Raw genomic sequence first — 17,379 nt, 5'->3', positions numbered from 1 at the left:
GTGGCTGTGATTTGTAGTACAGCCTGAGGTGGCTGTGATTTGTGGTACATCCTGAGGGAGCTGTGTTTTGTAGTACATCCTGAGGTGGCTGAGATTTGTGATACAGAATAGGTGAAAGCTGCCGAAAATGGTTGGGGGAAAAATGTCTGGTGTTAAACAGTACATGCAGATTTTAATGTGGGATATTTATTGCACCTGATAAAATTCGACCCTCCAGAGTCTGAATTTATAGGGTTCTAAACATATCACTTGATTACAAGGTATTACAAGACCAAAACCTGCAGGCAATCCCCCAAAACCTTGTAATCAAGTGATCTGTTTAGAACCCTATACATTCAGACCCTGGAGGGTCGAATTTTATCAGGTGCAATAAATATCCCACCGTTTACGGGCATCTCATAATGAGGGCTTTACAAACAAAGTCTGGAGTCTGCTTGGCACTGTTAATGTCTTAAAGAAAAAGTGGTGACTATTACTTCTATGAGCCGGGCTTTAGGCTATGTCCACCTTGAGCTGTGATTTTCCACATCCGTTTGTCCCATATTGTATGTTTGTGTTTGTTTTGTGGGCGTGCATACCCGATTACACCTCTGCAGCCCTTGCTTTCTCCATGCCCCTCTGCTGTTTCTGGGTAGACTCTGGGCCCTCACCATGGCTGCCGGTAACAAGTGCATCCTTGAGAACTGCCCCACTGCCACTTCTAGGGAGACCCTAAAGAGCCATCGCTAAGGTTGTTGGAATGAGTGCATGCCTCCTGATTGCAACGCTCTCTGGATAGGCTTGTGCTATAGAAATAGCACATACATACTAAAGATTTGCGGTATACTATAGGTGGCTTTGATTTGTGGCACACTATGTAGTGGCTGCGATTTATGGTACTCTGTGCTGTTATTGTGATGATTATTATACACTCTGTGGTGGTTTTGATTTGTGGTAAACTCTAAGGCGTTTGTGATTTGTGGTGCGATCTGTGGTGGTTTTGATTTCTGTTAAACTTTAAAGGGGCTGGTTTCTGGTACTGTCTGTGATGGCTGTTATTTAAAGTACTCTGTGGTTGTGATGACTAGCTGAACACACTGCAGTGCTTTGGATTTTTGTCAAACTCTAAGATAGCTGTGATTTGTGGTACACTCTGGTGGCTGTTATTTATGGTACTCTGTGCAGTGACAGTGATGATTAATCTTGCACTCTGTGGTGGGTTTGATTTGGGTTTAACTCTTAGGTGTTTTGTGGTATGTCCTGAGGGGTTGTGATTGATGGTAATCTGTGCTGTGGCTATGATTAGTATTATACTCAGCTGTGGTTTTGATTTGTATTAAACTTTAAAGGGGCTGGTTTCTGGTACTGTCTGTGTTGACTGTGATTTATGGTACTCTGTGCTGTGCCTGTGATAATTAGTGGTACACTCAGTGAAGGATTTGATTTGTGGTAAACTCTAAGATGTCTTGTGGCATTTACCTTGTGTGGGCTGTGATTTATGGTATTCTGTGCTCTGGCTGTGATTAATGGTATACACTCTGTGGTGGTTGTGTTTTAAGGTGCTCTGTGCTGTGGATATTATGATGAATTCTGCACTCTTTAGTGGTTATAATTTGTGTTTGACTCTAAGGTGTTTGCGATGTCTGGAACACTCTGTGGGGGCTGAGTTTTATGGTATTCTGCGCTGTGGTTGTAAATAGTGGTACACTCTGCGATGGTTTTGATTCGTGTCAAACTCAAAGATGGCTGGTATTAGTGGTACACTCTGGTGGCTGTGATTTATGGTACTCTGTCCAGTGACAGTGATGATTAATCTTACAGTACGCAGTGTTTTGGATTTGTGTTAAACTCAAAGGTGTTTGTGGTATGCCCTGCGGGGGATGTGATTCATGGTAATCTGTGCTGTGGCTTTGATGATTAGTGGTACACTCTGCGGTGGTTTTGATCTGTGTTACACTCTAAAGCGGCTGGTTTCTGATACTGTCTGTGCTGGCTGTGATTTATGGTACTCGGTGCTGTACCTGTGATGATTAGTGGTACACTCTGTGATGGCTCTGATTTGTGTTGAACTCTAAGATGGCTTTGATTTGTGGTACAGTCTGTAGTGGCTGTGATTTATAGTACACCCTGTGAAGGTTGTGATTTCTGGTGAACTCAGAGGTGGCTGTTTGTAGTACACTCTACGGTGGCTGTGATTTGTAGTAATCTTAGAGGTGACTGTTTTTTGTGGTAAACTTTGAGATAGTTGTGATTTATGGTACTCTCTGCAGTGGCTTTGCCTGTGGTAAATGTGACTGTGATTTGTGGTACACTCAGGGTGGCTACTATCAGAATTGCTATGGTAATTAATAATTTTATTTTCATGTCTAGGTGGATATCTTGAGGGGTCTTGGAGCGGAAGTGGTGCGAACCCCCACCAACCTATTGGAAGATCCTGAGTGCCACATTCGGGTGGCTGAAAGATTAAGGCGGGAAATTCCAAACTCCTACATCCTCGACCAGGTAAAGCCTGGGTACCACCCCGCGGGAGAAGGAGGTTAGGAAGACAGACACATAGATGAAGGACATGGAAGAGGATATAGAAGACTGGCAGAAGAAAGCATACAAGATAACAACATGGCGCTGAGAAGGATGGGACAGAGCAGAGAAATGAGAGACAGAAAAGGAGAGGAGAGAAAGGGAGAGAGAGAAAAGGAGAGAAATAAAGAGAGAGAGCAGGAAGTGGGGAGAGATGAGAGTGAAACGTGGACTGGAACGGGAGGGGGAAAGGGTGAAGGTGGAGAAATGGCTAGAGGGTAAAATGGGAAGAGGGGTGAAAGAGACATGGGAGAAAGGAGAAGGCTGGAAGGAGGCTGTGGTGAAATTGATCAGATCAAAAGGGATAGAAAGAAAAAGATGGCGAAAGGTCACCAGGGTTGGGTTGGGTTCAAAAATTGGTCCAGGCACCCTAATAAAAAGTGGCCCATATTTGCTGATTGCGTCTTTTTTCAAAACATTGCTTCAGTGTTTTAAGTGTTATAAAAAGAAAGAGCGACGTTTCTATAAAAGAGGTATGTTTTCTTAACTTCACTAAGACGAAAAAAATGCAAATCTTGCCCATTCTATTTGTGTACGGATAAGTTCACAATGATGAACCACACCTGAAAATAAGCAAGGCCACTTGCACTTAGAGCCCTCTGGCCCCTGCTGAATCTGCATACATAAATTGGCTGGCCCAGCATAACACCTGGAATGACACCTCCACCTGCTGGTAAAAGGGAGGTAACAGAGGCCCAACTGCCTCCAGAAACGCTGTGAAGGAAGTGACCCGTTTATGGTCACCCGGGTCCTGTGACCACCTCTCGGCCTTCTGTATCAAATGAAGAGTCGGTCAGACAGTAGAGAATACAAACCAATAACTGTTCATTCAAAGTACATTCAGAGCAGGCCCAGTCGCTAGGAGTGCTGCGGAGGGACTGAAATCAACAAACATAAAGATACATTATGTACGTTTCATACCCAAACAAGGGCACGCCCTCAGTGGAATTTTCTAAGCAGATGCAGCTGGACAGTGAAATACAAAAAAAATAAGTTTCAGTTCTCACACCACCTAATAAAACTCAAGGTCGTTTCACCCTGCACCCGCCACCAGACAAGTGGGAGAGGCCTCTATCTAGCGAGAAAGGAATGCCCTAATATGAACAATCTATTCATTAGTGAAGCAAAACCTAGCATTGCAGAAGCGAAACCTAACAGAGGCTTTGTTACTCAGAAACAACACAGGATTCGTTTTTGTGTTCCCTGGGTGGGCATGGAGCACCCACAAGAGGCTCCGGGGGAGGGAGCTGTGTGCCCCCTCCCCTTATTTTAATGAAAAAGGCAGTGGGGAATGGGTTTGGGTAGTGGGGCTGCACACCCTCTCCTTATAAAAAATCATATATGGGTTCCCCAGGTGTACACCGGGGCACCCACAGTAACCATTAAATGGAGTAAAAGAAGGTGAGAAAAACAAACAGAAGGAAGAAAGTGTGGAGGAGAGCACAAATAAAGTGTCAGTAAATAAAGAACTGAGTCCAAATGGACACAGGATGAGGGGAGAGACACGAGAAGAATGGAAACGAGACAGAAAGAGAAAATGACATGGATAAGAACCAAGAAGGACCAGTAGGGGCAGGAGAAAGGGACTGAGGGAGAAAGAAAAGAGGAAAAGAAATAAGAGAAAAGTGAACACAGAGGAGGAAGAGTTTGACTGAAAGAGGCAGGAGTCAGGTGAGAGAAATGGGAAGGAGGAAGGAAGGGACAGAGAGAATGAAACAGACTGAAGGTATAAAGGGAGTCTGGGGCAGTGCTTAATTTGTGATAGTTGTTTCCTGATGCTCGGCATCAGAACTTTATCGTCAACACAGGGACTTATGGCAGTCTGCCAAAGGGTGGCACTGTTTGTCTGATTTAGAGAGCTGCATAACAGGTGTTTAATAATTTAAAATACATTAAAAATTACTAATAACTGCCACACAAGCCATTCTTTTAGCTTTGGGTTCCCGGAACAGTCTGAATCGGCACACTTGTAGGATGTGATGGTTAGTAGTTGTGCTGGTACTGTCTGTGAGAAGTTGGCCTGGTATATGAGGTCCACTATTCTAGTGGGCCCCCTGCACCAGTCCAAATGACCTTTATGGTGATGGTTGTAAAGTCAACCTTATAGACCAGTTATCCTAGTGGTAGCATGGACAAAGCAGTCTTAGGCTAAAACTTCAGAGAGCATGTGAAGCCAGCTGTTTTACCAATTATAATCCCTTGAATACCAAATGAAAGGACACCACACAAGGTATATATAAAATATATATGTATTTATTACTAACACAACCCCTCTGAACTCTTTATGAGGTCAGAGATCGAGATACAGAACAAGTTACTCAATAAGCATACTTTAAGTTGCACAAATACAGTTCTGCCCTAGGGGCCTCACAAACCATATACTAAGTAGGTGGTATAAGAACCACTTCAGGAATAGTGAATAGGCCTAGGGCCTAGGGAATAGCTGGGAATACACTGAACAACAAAGGGATTGGAAGTAGGAGACCCACGGGCAATTTGTGCAGGTCTAAACACACACGTGAGTTACCATAGAGTTTTATAATGGGAATGTAAAAGTTACAAAGTAGTAGATTTTGGACACTTCCGGATGGACTACGGTAAAACCCTTTTAAACTAGGACACTTGGATAGTTAATACCCACGGGAGCTCCGAAGTACTCGAGTTACCTCACCCAGGGAAGCCGGGTGCATAGGTGTTCTTTCGTGTCGGGTTTCGTAGCTGTTTCCTATGGAGAGCTGCAAGAAAGTGCTTCAGGCGACCAGAAGAAAAGTGTCCGGGTGGATCCAAGGGTGGATCGGAGTCGTGAAGAACCTTAAAGCAGAGGGGACAGAGTCTGGGTCATTAGCCAGTGACCAGGAAGGAACCAGGCGTTGTCGAGATGCAATCAGGTGAAGAGGTAAAGCTTGTCTCTGCAGCCACGAGGACCAGGAGGTGTCCACGACAACCAGGCGCTGGATTCAAGCTGTCCCACAAAGGATCTTGTTGACTGCGGTATCGGTATCCAGATTGGACACAACAAGCCTTGGCAAACGCAATCCATGCAGGATAGAAAGATTCGCTTCAGGTCAGCCCAGCAAGGTCTGGGGAGCTTCTCTTTCGCAGGGAAGCTGGAGCAAGCCCGGAGCAACAAGGCAAGTGGTGTAATTTTAAAAGGAAGTCTTCGTAAGGCTCACTAGTTAACGGGTTAGCAACCGGGAAGATGCGTCAAGCTGAAATGCAGGTGCAGGCTCCACACGGCACTCGTGGAATGTGGAGGGCTGAGCTTTTGTGCAAATGCTGCTCGGGTCTGGGGCTTCTTAAACTTCAATGCACAACTTCAAGGGTGCCTCGGAAGCTGCACGGTTAGCAAAGAGCAGGTAGTCCAGGGTGTCCGGTCCCACGTCTCTCGTGTCCACCACGGGTCTCAGCTTTGCAGTGGATGTGGATCGGAGTTTAAGAAGTCTGGAAATCCAGTTCCTGAGTTGCTGAGTCTTCGGGTTCCGGCTGGAGCATCAACAAAGCAAACCGGCAAGTTACTGGTGGTGCCTGTTTGCACAGGGTGCTCCCTCCTTGACCACAAGGGAGATGTCTTCAGTCTTCCAGTCGATATGGAACGTCGAAGGTCCAAGAGTTTAATTTCAGAGTTTCTTTCCAGGATAATCTAATGTGTCTAGACATAGCTCCTATCTTTATACTAAACTAAGGGGCTGGATTACCTGCTAGGTCCCTCCTATGGGTGGAACCTGGGAAGGGGGTGGTCACACCCCTTTCCCTTTGTCCAGTTTCGCGCCAGAGCTGGGGCTGGAGTGCCCCAGCAACTGGTTTGAATCGGGCTATGCATAGAGCACCTTGTGTGCCCCAGGCAGTGTCTGGAAAAGCATCTTTCCATTGAACCCACCCTGCCCCAATACACTACAGGCTGTCTGGGGAGTTGCTAGCACCTCCCTCGACAGGAAACCTATTGTCCAGGCCTCCCTTGCCGGAGTTTCGTCCAGCTGCAGGAGGTCAGACTTGCGTCTGTGGCAGCAGCATCCATTTTGTGATGCTGAGGCTCTGTTTAACTTTAACCGGGTAAAGCAGTAACTACATGTCTTCTCCCTCTGGACTGGCGGGGGGGGGGGGGGTAGTATTCCAAAGTGTTTGAGACACCTTACACAACATGTTTTGATAAAGCCAAACCAAAATTAGCATTAACCACGAGGATTATAATGCATTTAAGAGTATATGGTATGGCTATATCATAGAACAGCTAAAAGGACATGGTTCCGAAAGCTGTAGATGGGCTCAGCTAATGCTAGAGCCTCATCTCACATAAAACCAAGCACTCTGCCTTCAGGATTGTTTAGGCCTGCCATAGGAGTGACTTATAGGTATATATGTGTCTATATATATGGGTAGATATAAGAATACTATATCTAAGCAAGGGGTGCACCACCTTGCCCAAGCTGAGTGATCCTTGGATGCACCTATGCCCTGGGTACCTAGGGTACATTATACAGGGGCTAACAAAGGTGACCCAATTCCCAATTAGGTATGTACCTAAAGTACGTGGTATCAATTTAGAGAGAGAACAGCTGGGCTGTGGGTCTGATTAGCAGGGCCACAGCCACATTTAAGTCGAAAAACCAGAGTATCGCAGCAAAAAGTGGGGGTGACGATAGGAAGCAGACCCTACTCTCCTACACTGTCGTTGGCAGCACTGGCAGGGGCAGTGCGAGCTGTGGTTATCCTCTGACGAGGATCCCGGTACTTATTGTTTTACAAATTAAGCACTGGTCTGGGGGAAGGAGACAGAGGAGAGGAAGGGGGAGAGGGGAATCGTTTTGGGGAGAAAGGGAGTACAGAGGAAAGGGACAGAAGATAAAGCCCAAGAGAGAAGGGGAAACAGGAAGAGGGAGCAGGGACCAGATGTAAGTAAGGGCCGGGAGAGGAAGGATAGAGGTGGCTGGGGAGAGCGGAGAAAGAGTGGACAGGTAAAAAATACCCAGGTGAGAACGACAATAGGGAAAGACAGAGGGGAGAAAAGGACAAAGGGAAAAAATGACAAACAGGCACATGCATCAATGTAGGCTTTTGCGATTCCTTAATTGCGATTATTAAGGAAAAGAAATTAAGGAATCGCCGAAGCCTATGCATGTAGGAATCGCTTTGAAATTAGCGATTCCCAAACTTTCATTAATTGCGACTCGCAAATTGCGAGTTGTAATTAAGGAATGCCTTCCCATTCATTCCCATGGGCCTACAGGCCCAAAGGAATGAATGGGCGATTGCATGCGCAATTGGTACTCGCAAATTGCGCATGCAGTTTCAAGGGTGCAAGGGTGTCAAAAGGACGCCCTGTTGCACCCCTGACATTGATCTGTGCACATATGATGCGCACACACATGCTCCAAGGGCATGTGTGTGTGTAACCTGCAACTTTAAAAAATACACTTTAGTGCAGTTTTCAAAGTTTTTGCAAATTACCATCAAGTACAAATTAATGGTAATTTGCGCCCCCTATTAGCAAAATCGCAATTTGCGATTCCATCATGCATCGCATTTAAGGAATCGCAATATGCCAATACATCTGCGGGTAACAGTGCACTCTATAAATATCAATAACATTAACATTAACACTCGCAGTTTAAGATTTCTTAATAATTTGCGATTATGCATCGCAGAAGCCCTTTTTAGGGCACAAACGGACGATTTTTGCAAATTGCACCGTTTGCGCTCACAAAAATGGTTGATGCACGTGCCTGTATGAGAAGAAAAGGGCAGTGTGGAGAAAAAAACAGGAGAGTGTAATGAAACTATTGGAGGTAGATAAAACGAGGAAGACAAGGACGGTGGGGTCAAAGGGTGGTAATGAAAGGACGAGGAGGAGAGAAAGGGCTAGCTGATGCTGAGACTATGGGAGGGTCGGAGTAGAAAGGAGGAAGTCACAAAGTAATTAGTAAGAGGAGGAGAGGAGAGGGGAGGAGAGCAGAGGGGACGAGAGGGGAGGAGAGGAGAGGAGGGAGGAGCGGCCGGGAGGGCAGGGACGAGAGAACAGGGGAGGGGAGGAGAGGAAAGGGGAGAGGAGGGACGAGAGAAGAGGGGAGGAGAGAAGAGGAGAGGGGAGGGGAGAGGAGGGAGGAGCGGCCGGGAGGGCAGGGAGGAGAGAAGAGGAGAGGGGAAGGGAGACAAGGGAGGAGCGGCCGGGAGGGCAGGGATGAGAGAAGAGGGGAGGGGAGGAGAGGAGAGGGGAAGGAGGAGTGGAGAGGAGAGGAGGGGAGGAGCGGTGGGGAGGGCAGGGACGAGAGGGGAGGAGAGGAGATGAGGGGAGGGGCAGTGGGGAGGGCAGGGACGAGAGGGGAGGAGAGGAGAGGAGGGGAGGGGCGGTGGGGAGGGCAGGGACGAGAGGGGAGGAGAGGATAGGAGAGGGGAGGGAAGGGGAAGGGTAAGGAGGAGAAGGGATGGGAGTGGAGGGAATGGAAGGTGAGGGGAGGGAAGGTGAGTCGAGTAGAGGAGGGAGGGAGCGGAGGAGGGGAGGAGAGAGGTAGGGAGGGGAAGGGAGCGGAGAGGAGGGGAGAGAATAGTTGGGGGGGTCCTGAGGTAGAGGAGGGGAGGAGATGGGAGGGAAGGAGAGAGGAAGAGAGATGGAGGGGAGATGAAGAGGAGGGCAAAGGAGGGCAGGGGTCCTGAAAGAGAGCAGAGGAGGAGAAGGCAGGAGATGGGAGGGGACGAGAGAGGAGAGGAGACGAGGGGTCCTGAGGGAGAGCAGGGGATGGGAGGAGATGGGTGGTGCGGGAGGGGAAAAGAGAAGGGGAGAGGAAAGGAGAGGAGAGCAGGGGTCCTGAGGGAGAGTAGAGGAAAGGGGGTAGAGGGAAGGGGAGAGAATAGGAGCGGGAGGGGAGAGGAGATGGAGGGGCGGAGAGGAGAGGGAGGGGAGAGGAGATGGAGGGGCGGAGAGGAGAGGGAGGGGAGAGGAGATGGAGGGGCGTGGGAGAGGAGAGGGGAGAGGAGATGAAGGGGAGGAGAGGTCACTAAAACACCTCCCCTTGTCTGTTTCTTCTACAGTACCGGAACCCGGGGAACCCGCTGTCCCACTACGACACCACAGCCGAGGAACTACTGCTGCAGTGTGGAGGTAATGAGCCCTTACAGCCCTACCCCCTAACCCTCCTTCTGTGCAGCATAGAGATGTGCAAGCCAGAGAATTCATGGGTAGAGCCGAGCCAGTGGCACTGCTGGCTCTAAGAGCCCAAACACAGACCGAGGCAGTAAAAAAAAAAGCAAACGCTTTCCAAGATGTCGGACTGCCCCCACCAGGCATGCTCTAATGTTGCTTTCACTCACACCCCACACATTTACCTAAACACACAAATCTTCTCATCCACTCTCACTCACTCCGTCACACTCCCTCTAATACAGTGTCACTCCCATTCTCACTCACTCTCTTAGTCTCACTCCTGTTCACTCCCACAGTCTCTCTGGGCCAGGTGCATCAAAGGGTTTTGCCCATTCTGTGTCTATGGGAAAATGTGTTCGTGCATATGGCCCTATCTCATTTCCTGCCTCTTCCTAGGTCATTTTGTCTTCTTCGGCCACTCTACCGCTTCCTGACTGTCCCTCTAACACAGTCCCACTCACACTCACACTCACACTCCCTCTCTAAGTCTCACTCGTGCTCACTCTGTCTTTATATCTTTTCCTGCCTCTCTCTTCAAGTCCTTTTGTCATCTCCGCCCACTCCTTTTTCTCTTTCCTACTCTTTATCTCACCTTTGTCTAGCCCATCTCTCTTTCTATTCTGTCTCTATCCCCGCTCTCCAGCGGCACTGGTGTTAGGGGTGAAGGACGTGCTGCTCCTCAACCCCATAACACCTCAAAGAGTTTAGATAGAGATGGAACGGCAAAGGGGCCGCTCGAATGCTAATATTCTGACAGCACTTGTGTTTTCAAAGACAGCCTGCACACACACCCCATATACTATTAGTAGGGTGACATTATATGGTATTGCCCCTACCCTAAGCATTGTTTCAACACCACAGACTCTCTCTACGCCTCTGTCTTCCTGCGAATCAGTGGGATGGAATAAAAAGATCCTTCAGTAGCTACAGGCATTGAAAGGACAACTCTAGAGAGCCACCGGCTGCTTTAGATCTCGGCGGACGGGTTACTCTGTGACAACGGTGACGGACAGCCCGTCCGCTGAAACATAAATTCCATAGCACAGGAGAGTTGGCAGCGCTACAGGCTTTCTGCATACTGAGTACCTAGGCTATCTGATTTTAGGTTTAAACCTATCATAACTGATAAAACCCCACTGAAAGGAAAATAGCCATCACCGGTGTAAACATATAAACACTCAAAAAACACCTTTGTAACCACAAACTAAGTACCATTCATGGAAAGAAAAAGATGAGTGAAAGAGTCATTTTTATTGCTTCCTGAAGGGGACAATACAATGTAACTTTGTTATACAAGGTAGCATCAAGAAATACTGGGCTAACATTATTCTGCTTGAGTTTTGTTGTATGGGGATGTCACTAAAACATTGTCTCTTCGTCCTTCTGCTTTTTCAGTTTTGTGGTCTTTGGTCTAAAGATGCAGTGTTTAGAAGCATGTTTTAGGTCTCATTTAGTTAGTTTATAAACTGTAGAGAATCGGGAAATACAGAAATCAGACTTTAAATGTTGGCTACATTTAATTTCACTAATAGGTAAAAGGGCTGGTTTCATAAGAATTTTTCCTAATATGTATCATCACATTTAACCGCAGACAGAGAATGGGTGAAATCCTTTGATACATCAGCTCCCTTTTCTAGTGAGTCAGTATTGTTTGTAAGTGAATTGCCAAACACCCGAGTCTTTAAACATTCAATGCAAGATGTAGTGACAGATATATGTGAAAAGAATGTTGTCACCAAGCATCTGAGATAGTGGTGAAAACATCACACCAGGTGTTTGGTAAACATGGAATGCAGTGTCACTTTGAATGCTGCTGAAAAAAATTCCCTCCAAGTTCAATAAATATTGGAGTGCTATTGTTTGAACTTGCAGTAATTCAACTACGTATAGGAAAAAGTTGTATGATGGTCTGTCAAAATTGATACCTGAGCTGAAGGGCTTCCCTGTAAGAGATCCTTGTCCCTTACTAGATGGTATGCTGAAAGCATCTTTACAATCTTCAGAGTTAATGAAGAATGCTATTAACTTTGTAGTCTGGTGCAGTAAAAATGTATTTGGACCTCATATACCCTGTGCATACGCTACCTAATCACATGAACTATCAGTGCAGAAAGCAAGCAATAATTAAAATTAAATAAAAATTCCATAAACACCGGAAAAACACTGTTTCTGTTGTTTTTAATGGCACGAAAATGTGTAACCACTGATAAACACTGTTTTTTAAGGTATTGAAAAAACTGAAAAAACCCCACCAGAATTCACCAAAAATAGAACCTGAAAACAGGAAAGCCTATGAGTACCCCATAATCATGATGCAGAAGACTGCGGCTCAGCGTGTGTTTGTAACATGTAACTCAAGGCTTCGATGGCTCGCCCACGGCACTGTGGCAGTATGCAACCGGCACCTCACCCTGCTTCTATAAAGAAATAAAGACACCCTGTACCCCAAACTCTGAAACAGTCAGAGATAATGTCACCTTGCACCCCCAGCCTATTTCACTCCAGAAACAAAGACACCATGTACTCCAAACCCTGCTGCAGTGCGGAGGTAAGGCCTCTCTGTGTCCCTAACCATGATGCAGTGCAGAGGTAAGGCCTCTCTGTGTCCCTAACCATGATGCAGTGCGGTGGTAAGGCCTCTCTGTGTCCATAAACATGATGCAGTGCAGAGGTAAGGCCTCTCTGTGTCCCTAACCATGATGCAGTGCAGAGGTAAGGCCTCTCTGAGTCCATAAACATGATGCAGTGCAGAGGTAAGGCCACTCTGTGTCCATTAACATGTCGCAGTGCGAAGGTAAGGCCACTCTGTGTCCATTAACATGTTGCAGTGCGGAGGTACGGCCTCTCTGTGTCCCTAATCGTGAAACAGTGCGGAGGTAAGGCCTCTCTGTGTCCATAAACATGATACAGTGCAGAGGTAAGGCCTCTCTATGTCCCTAACAGTGATATAGTGCAGAGGTAAGGCCTCTCTGTGCCCCTAACCGTGATACAGTGCAGAGGTACGGCCTCTCTGTGTCCCTAACAGTGATACAGTGCAGAGGTAAGGCCTCTCTGTGTCCATAAACATGACGTAGTGCAGAGGTAAAACCACCCTACACTACTACCCCTGACACAATGCGAAGGTAAAGCCACCTTAAACCTGTTACTGTACTACAATGTGAAGATGAAACCACCATAAACCGGTAACCCTGCTGCAGTAGGAAGGTAGCATCGCTATCATTGGATAACCCTGCCGCAGTGTGAAGATACAACCATCCTAAACTGTTTCCCCTTCTACAATGTGAAGGTAGACCACCCTAAAAAGCTTACCCTGCTACAGATTATCCATAATATCTGCCATCTAACCACACATCCATCCGTTCATTCACATATCCATCCATTCATTCACCCGTCCATCCATCCATCCATCCATCTATCCTTCCATCCATGCTGCCATCGGTCCACTCTGCCATCCACCCCTTCATCCATCCATTCTGCTCTCTATCCATCAAATCTGCTGTCGTGTTTATATCTAGGACCCTAATTCGATATTCCCGATTTATGCCCCTATGAGGTTATAATCAATAATATCCTGATAGAGGCATAAGAATCAGATCCATATTCAGTAATAGCCCAAGCAGTCCAAAGCACAGCACCGCTACTCCCATCGACTCCTAGAAAGCACAACGTGTTCTTTAAACAAACCAAGCCTCCAGCAGCCCGGGAAAATCCCCCCTGCTTTTGTTTTGATTTGAACAAGAACTCCAGAAGTCCAGAAAGAACTGTTAGTTCTTAGTGACGTCTTATGTCCAACCTTACGTCAAACCCAGCACCTTCCAGGTATAAAATACCAACAGTTGCCTTAAGCAAACACACAGTGGTGTGGAGCAGAGCGGCCATCTACTTGCCCGAGAGCCCAGCTGATGCGAGAGCCCACGGAAGCCGCCCCTCCTGTTTGACGCACTGAGAGAGACGCTGTCTTTTTCTCCAGCCGAGAAAATCCAGCTCCGGTGTTTCCAGTCTACCCTTGCGGGTTGCTGGGATATCGAGTCCTGAGGAAAGAGATACCAGTCCTCCTACATTCTATTACCAAGGTACGGAGCTGACTAAACCCTTAAGAGAATTCTTGATGCAGATTCTTGGCAAAACAATCTTAACCAACTTAACTTAAACTGCTACTTACTCATCCCTTCCCACGTATTAGGCTTAGGTCAGGTACACCGGGGTAGGCTTAGTTAGAAGCACCAGTTGAGTACGTTAGTCAATGTATTTATGTATGTATATACTTTATCCATTTTAAAGTATCATATGGCTAAGAAACCATATCAATGCTTTTACAGTATTATTTCCTAATACTACTTTTACTGTACGCACTTTACTTTACTTTAAGTATTGCAATTGTGGCAATTCATTTCTCTTGCATGAGAAAGAAGACTGCTCAATAAATAACACCTTTTATTGAAAACGCCTGTCTCTCTATTTCTCTGCACTCTGGTGAAACTAAGTATGCACTGTTGACTGAGTGAAATAGCTGTCTATTGTTTTCACACAACTCTAGAGATACACTCTTATTCTGAGGGAGCAAAGTTGTCATGTTTATGCGGTTGTCGGAAGCTGAATCCCTTCTTGTCCGAGCCAGGGAAGCTGATCACTTCCTATTCAGTCAAGAAAGTTTCCAGTGACCTCTGAGCTAGCTGGCGCAAACCTAAATTAAGTTTAACATAGTCAGTAGAGACCTAGATGACCTCAGTCCTACGTCTACACTGCTGTTTATGTTATTCCAATGCGCAGAGCCTATTGGGAAAATAGGAACTACACTACACTGCCATTCATCCAACCACACATCCATCCATCCGTCCAATCATCTATGTATCCATCCTTGCACCCTTCCATCCTCCTGCTGATATTCACTATTACAGCTTTACATTTTGTCATCCATTTATTCAATTATTGCTGATTCCATCCATCCTCTCTGCCATCCATCCATTCACCTCTCCACCCATTCACTTACCCGTCTATCCATTCACCCATCCATCCATCCTTCCTTCCATCCATCCATCCATTCACCTGTCCACCCATTCACTCACCCATCCATCCATTCACCTGTCCACCTATCCATTCACCCATCCATTCTTCCATCCATCCATGCTGCCATCAGTCCACTCTGCCATCCACCCCTTCATCCTTCCTGCTCTCTATCCATCTGCTCTGCCACCCATCCATCCACCCTGTCATCCATCCACCCATTAATCCACTCTGTCATCCATCCACCCATCCATCCACTCTGCCGTTCATTCACATATAATTTCACCCACCCACTCATTTATCCCTCATCCCTTTACTCTGCCACCTTCCCACCTGTCTATCCACCTATCCATTCACCCATCCATCCTTCCAACCATCCATGCTGCCACCAGTCCACTCTGCCATCCACCCCTTCATCCATCCTGCTCTCTATCCATCTGCACTGCCACCCATCCATCCACCATGTCATCCATCCACTCTGCCGTCCATTCACACATAATTTCACCCACCCACTCCTCCATCCCTCATCCCTTTACTCTGCCACCTTTCCACCTGTCTATCCACCCATCCATTTACTCAATCTTTAACACATTCATTGTTCTACAACCTTATTCATCCACCCCCTCATCCATCCTCTCACCCTTCCTTCCATTCACTATTCCTTCTTTCTTTACCTTTTCTATTTACCCTCCTCCCGCCCCTTCTTGCTCCTCTAGTGGGGACCTTTAGTGTTGATGATACTTTGCCTGCCGAGCTGCAGACAGAAGAGGCTCATACAGACCCCCATCCCCCCTGCAGCTGCTAAAGAGGGGTTCAAGGCGCCCCTGTTTCCGGCTCTAAGATAGGGCTTGAAGGGAGTGAAGTTAAGGTGAGGGTCTGATATCTTGCTCTGCCACAAGGGGGCAGTACTGGATTTGAAATACTAATTCTTATTCTCTTTTCTGCTCACAGGAGAGCTGGACATGTTCGTGGCTGGTTCTGGCACAGGTGGCACCATCACGGGCAATGGGCGGAAGCTGAAGGAGAAGTGCCCAGGCTGTAGGGTGAGTGGGTGGTGGCAGGCAGGGTGCGGGGGCTGCACCTGTAGGGTGAGTGGGCGGTGCCAGGCAGGTTGTGGGGGCTGCACCTGTAGGGTGAGTGCCTGGTGCCAGGCAGGGAGCGGGGGCTGCACCTGTAGGATGTGTTGGCGGTGCCAGGCAGGGCGCGGGGGCTGCACCTGCAGGGTGAGTGCCCGGTGCCAGATTGGGCACGGGGGCTACAGGTGCTGGTATCCGTAAAATGACTTTACCACACTGAAAACTGTCCAAAGTGTGAGATGTGAGCCAGTGCAGAGGCCTTGGTGTGTCTCTAATAAGGTGTTGTAGAAAATAGAAACCTTCTCAGGGGTCCCACTGATACTTGGTCCTTTTAAACTAGCAAAGAAGAAATTGGCACAGAAGCTGAAATATAAAAGGAACATCCTTATTAACCTCAAATGCGGGAGACTACGTCACACAGAAGCCTTAGCCACTGAATGAGGCCATCTGAGGAGTACAGAAAACTGGGGCCTTATATATGCTTAGTGTTACATAGTCTTTTAAACAAACAAGGGGACCCTATGAGTAGCTAAGGAACCCGGGAAGCTATATTTCTTAAGAACACTGGTCCTTAGTAAAGCAAACATGAAAGGGAATTCGATACAAAATAAGCCACAATGGGTGCTATAGTATTTCAATGTCCAGCCGGACAAAGAATTTTAATTTCAGTCATAAAAGTAAAATGGTTACAATAAAGACAAAAAACAGTACAACGGGGCGCAATCCTGCACCTGAATTTTTTAGAAAACAGAAGGAAAAGAAATACACATTCCACATATAGGGTGAAAAACACAGGCATTAATCTGAGCTTCGGGAGCTTGAACTAGGTATACAGTGAAGCAAGCTACCCCGCATAGTGTCCACATTAATCCAATGTAGAATAGAAATGAATGGCACTAATCAAAGTGTCGACGACGTTTCGATCCCAAGCTCACAATTAATAGGGATCATCATCAGGACAGGAACAATAAAGTTGCCTGTTAGTTAACCACAAATTGCCTGTCGGGGTGAAAACAGGGAAGAAAGGAAACAAGTGAACCAGTCAGGTACGTAATTGGAAAAGCATTTTGCAGCATGTTATCAACATGAGTACCACTTAATAGAGACTACAATGCAAGTTCAGGTGGGTTGGTGAAAAAGTATCTGACGTTTGTAAGGCAAATAGGTGTTGAGTGACTCAACATGCTGTGCCTTTGCATCAGGGTAATTACCTATAGGAAACTAGTGCCCCAACGTGCCCGGTGTTTAGGACAATCCTGACAACATTGTTAAGCAAGAGTGGCGCCGGAAACAGTGATGCGAGTGGCGCCCGTAGTGTAAGGTCGTAGCGATGAGATTGTGAGGCATAAGTAGCGTGTAATATTGTGACCGCGGTGTTAATAGAGGTCATATATTGCTATTAATCGGGACTGGTGTTTGCGTTAGTGGGCGAAATTGTGAGACGGCTGAGGGTCTAGGTGCACGAGCGAGCCGGGTAGGTTGTGTGGGTTTCGTTAGCAAATGACGTAAAGAATGAGGTTGCAACATGCTACGGAGGTTAAAAAACATGCCATAGTTACGCTACCGGACCTTGAGGAATGGGTTGTGTATTCCTCCAGAGAAAGGTAG

At 46.9% G+C, this 17,379-nt stretch overlaps 1 protein-coding gene across 1 annotated transcript in view; it reads left to right on the top strand.

Moving 5' to 3' along the window:
• The window catches only part of LOC147700465 (cystathionine beta-synthase-like), a 186,859-nt gene that overhangs the window by 93,765 nt on the left and 75,715 nt on the right, over positions 1-17,379 (top strand). The window contains exons 6-8 of the mRNA XM_086935874.1: positions 2,350-2,481; positions 9,580-9,649; positions 15,647-15,738. Coding sequence (XP_086792000.1) covers positions 2,350-2,481; positions 9,580-9,649; positions 15,647-15,738 — 294 coding nt within the window. The remainder of the gene's footprint in view (positions 1-2,349; positions 2,482-9,579; positions 9,650-15,646; positions 15,739-17,379) is intronic.

The sequence above is a fragment of the Lissotriton vulgaris genome, chromosome 8 (genome assembly GCF_964263255.1).
Source record: "Lissotriton vulgaris chromosome 8, aLisVul1.2, whole genome shotgun sequence".
Classification (NCBI taxonomy): Eukaryota; Metazoa; Chordata; class Amphibia; order Caudata; family Salamandridae; genus Lissotriton; species Lissotriton vulgaris.
This window is presented reverse-complemented; position numbering and strand designations above follow the sequence as displayed.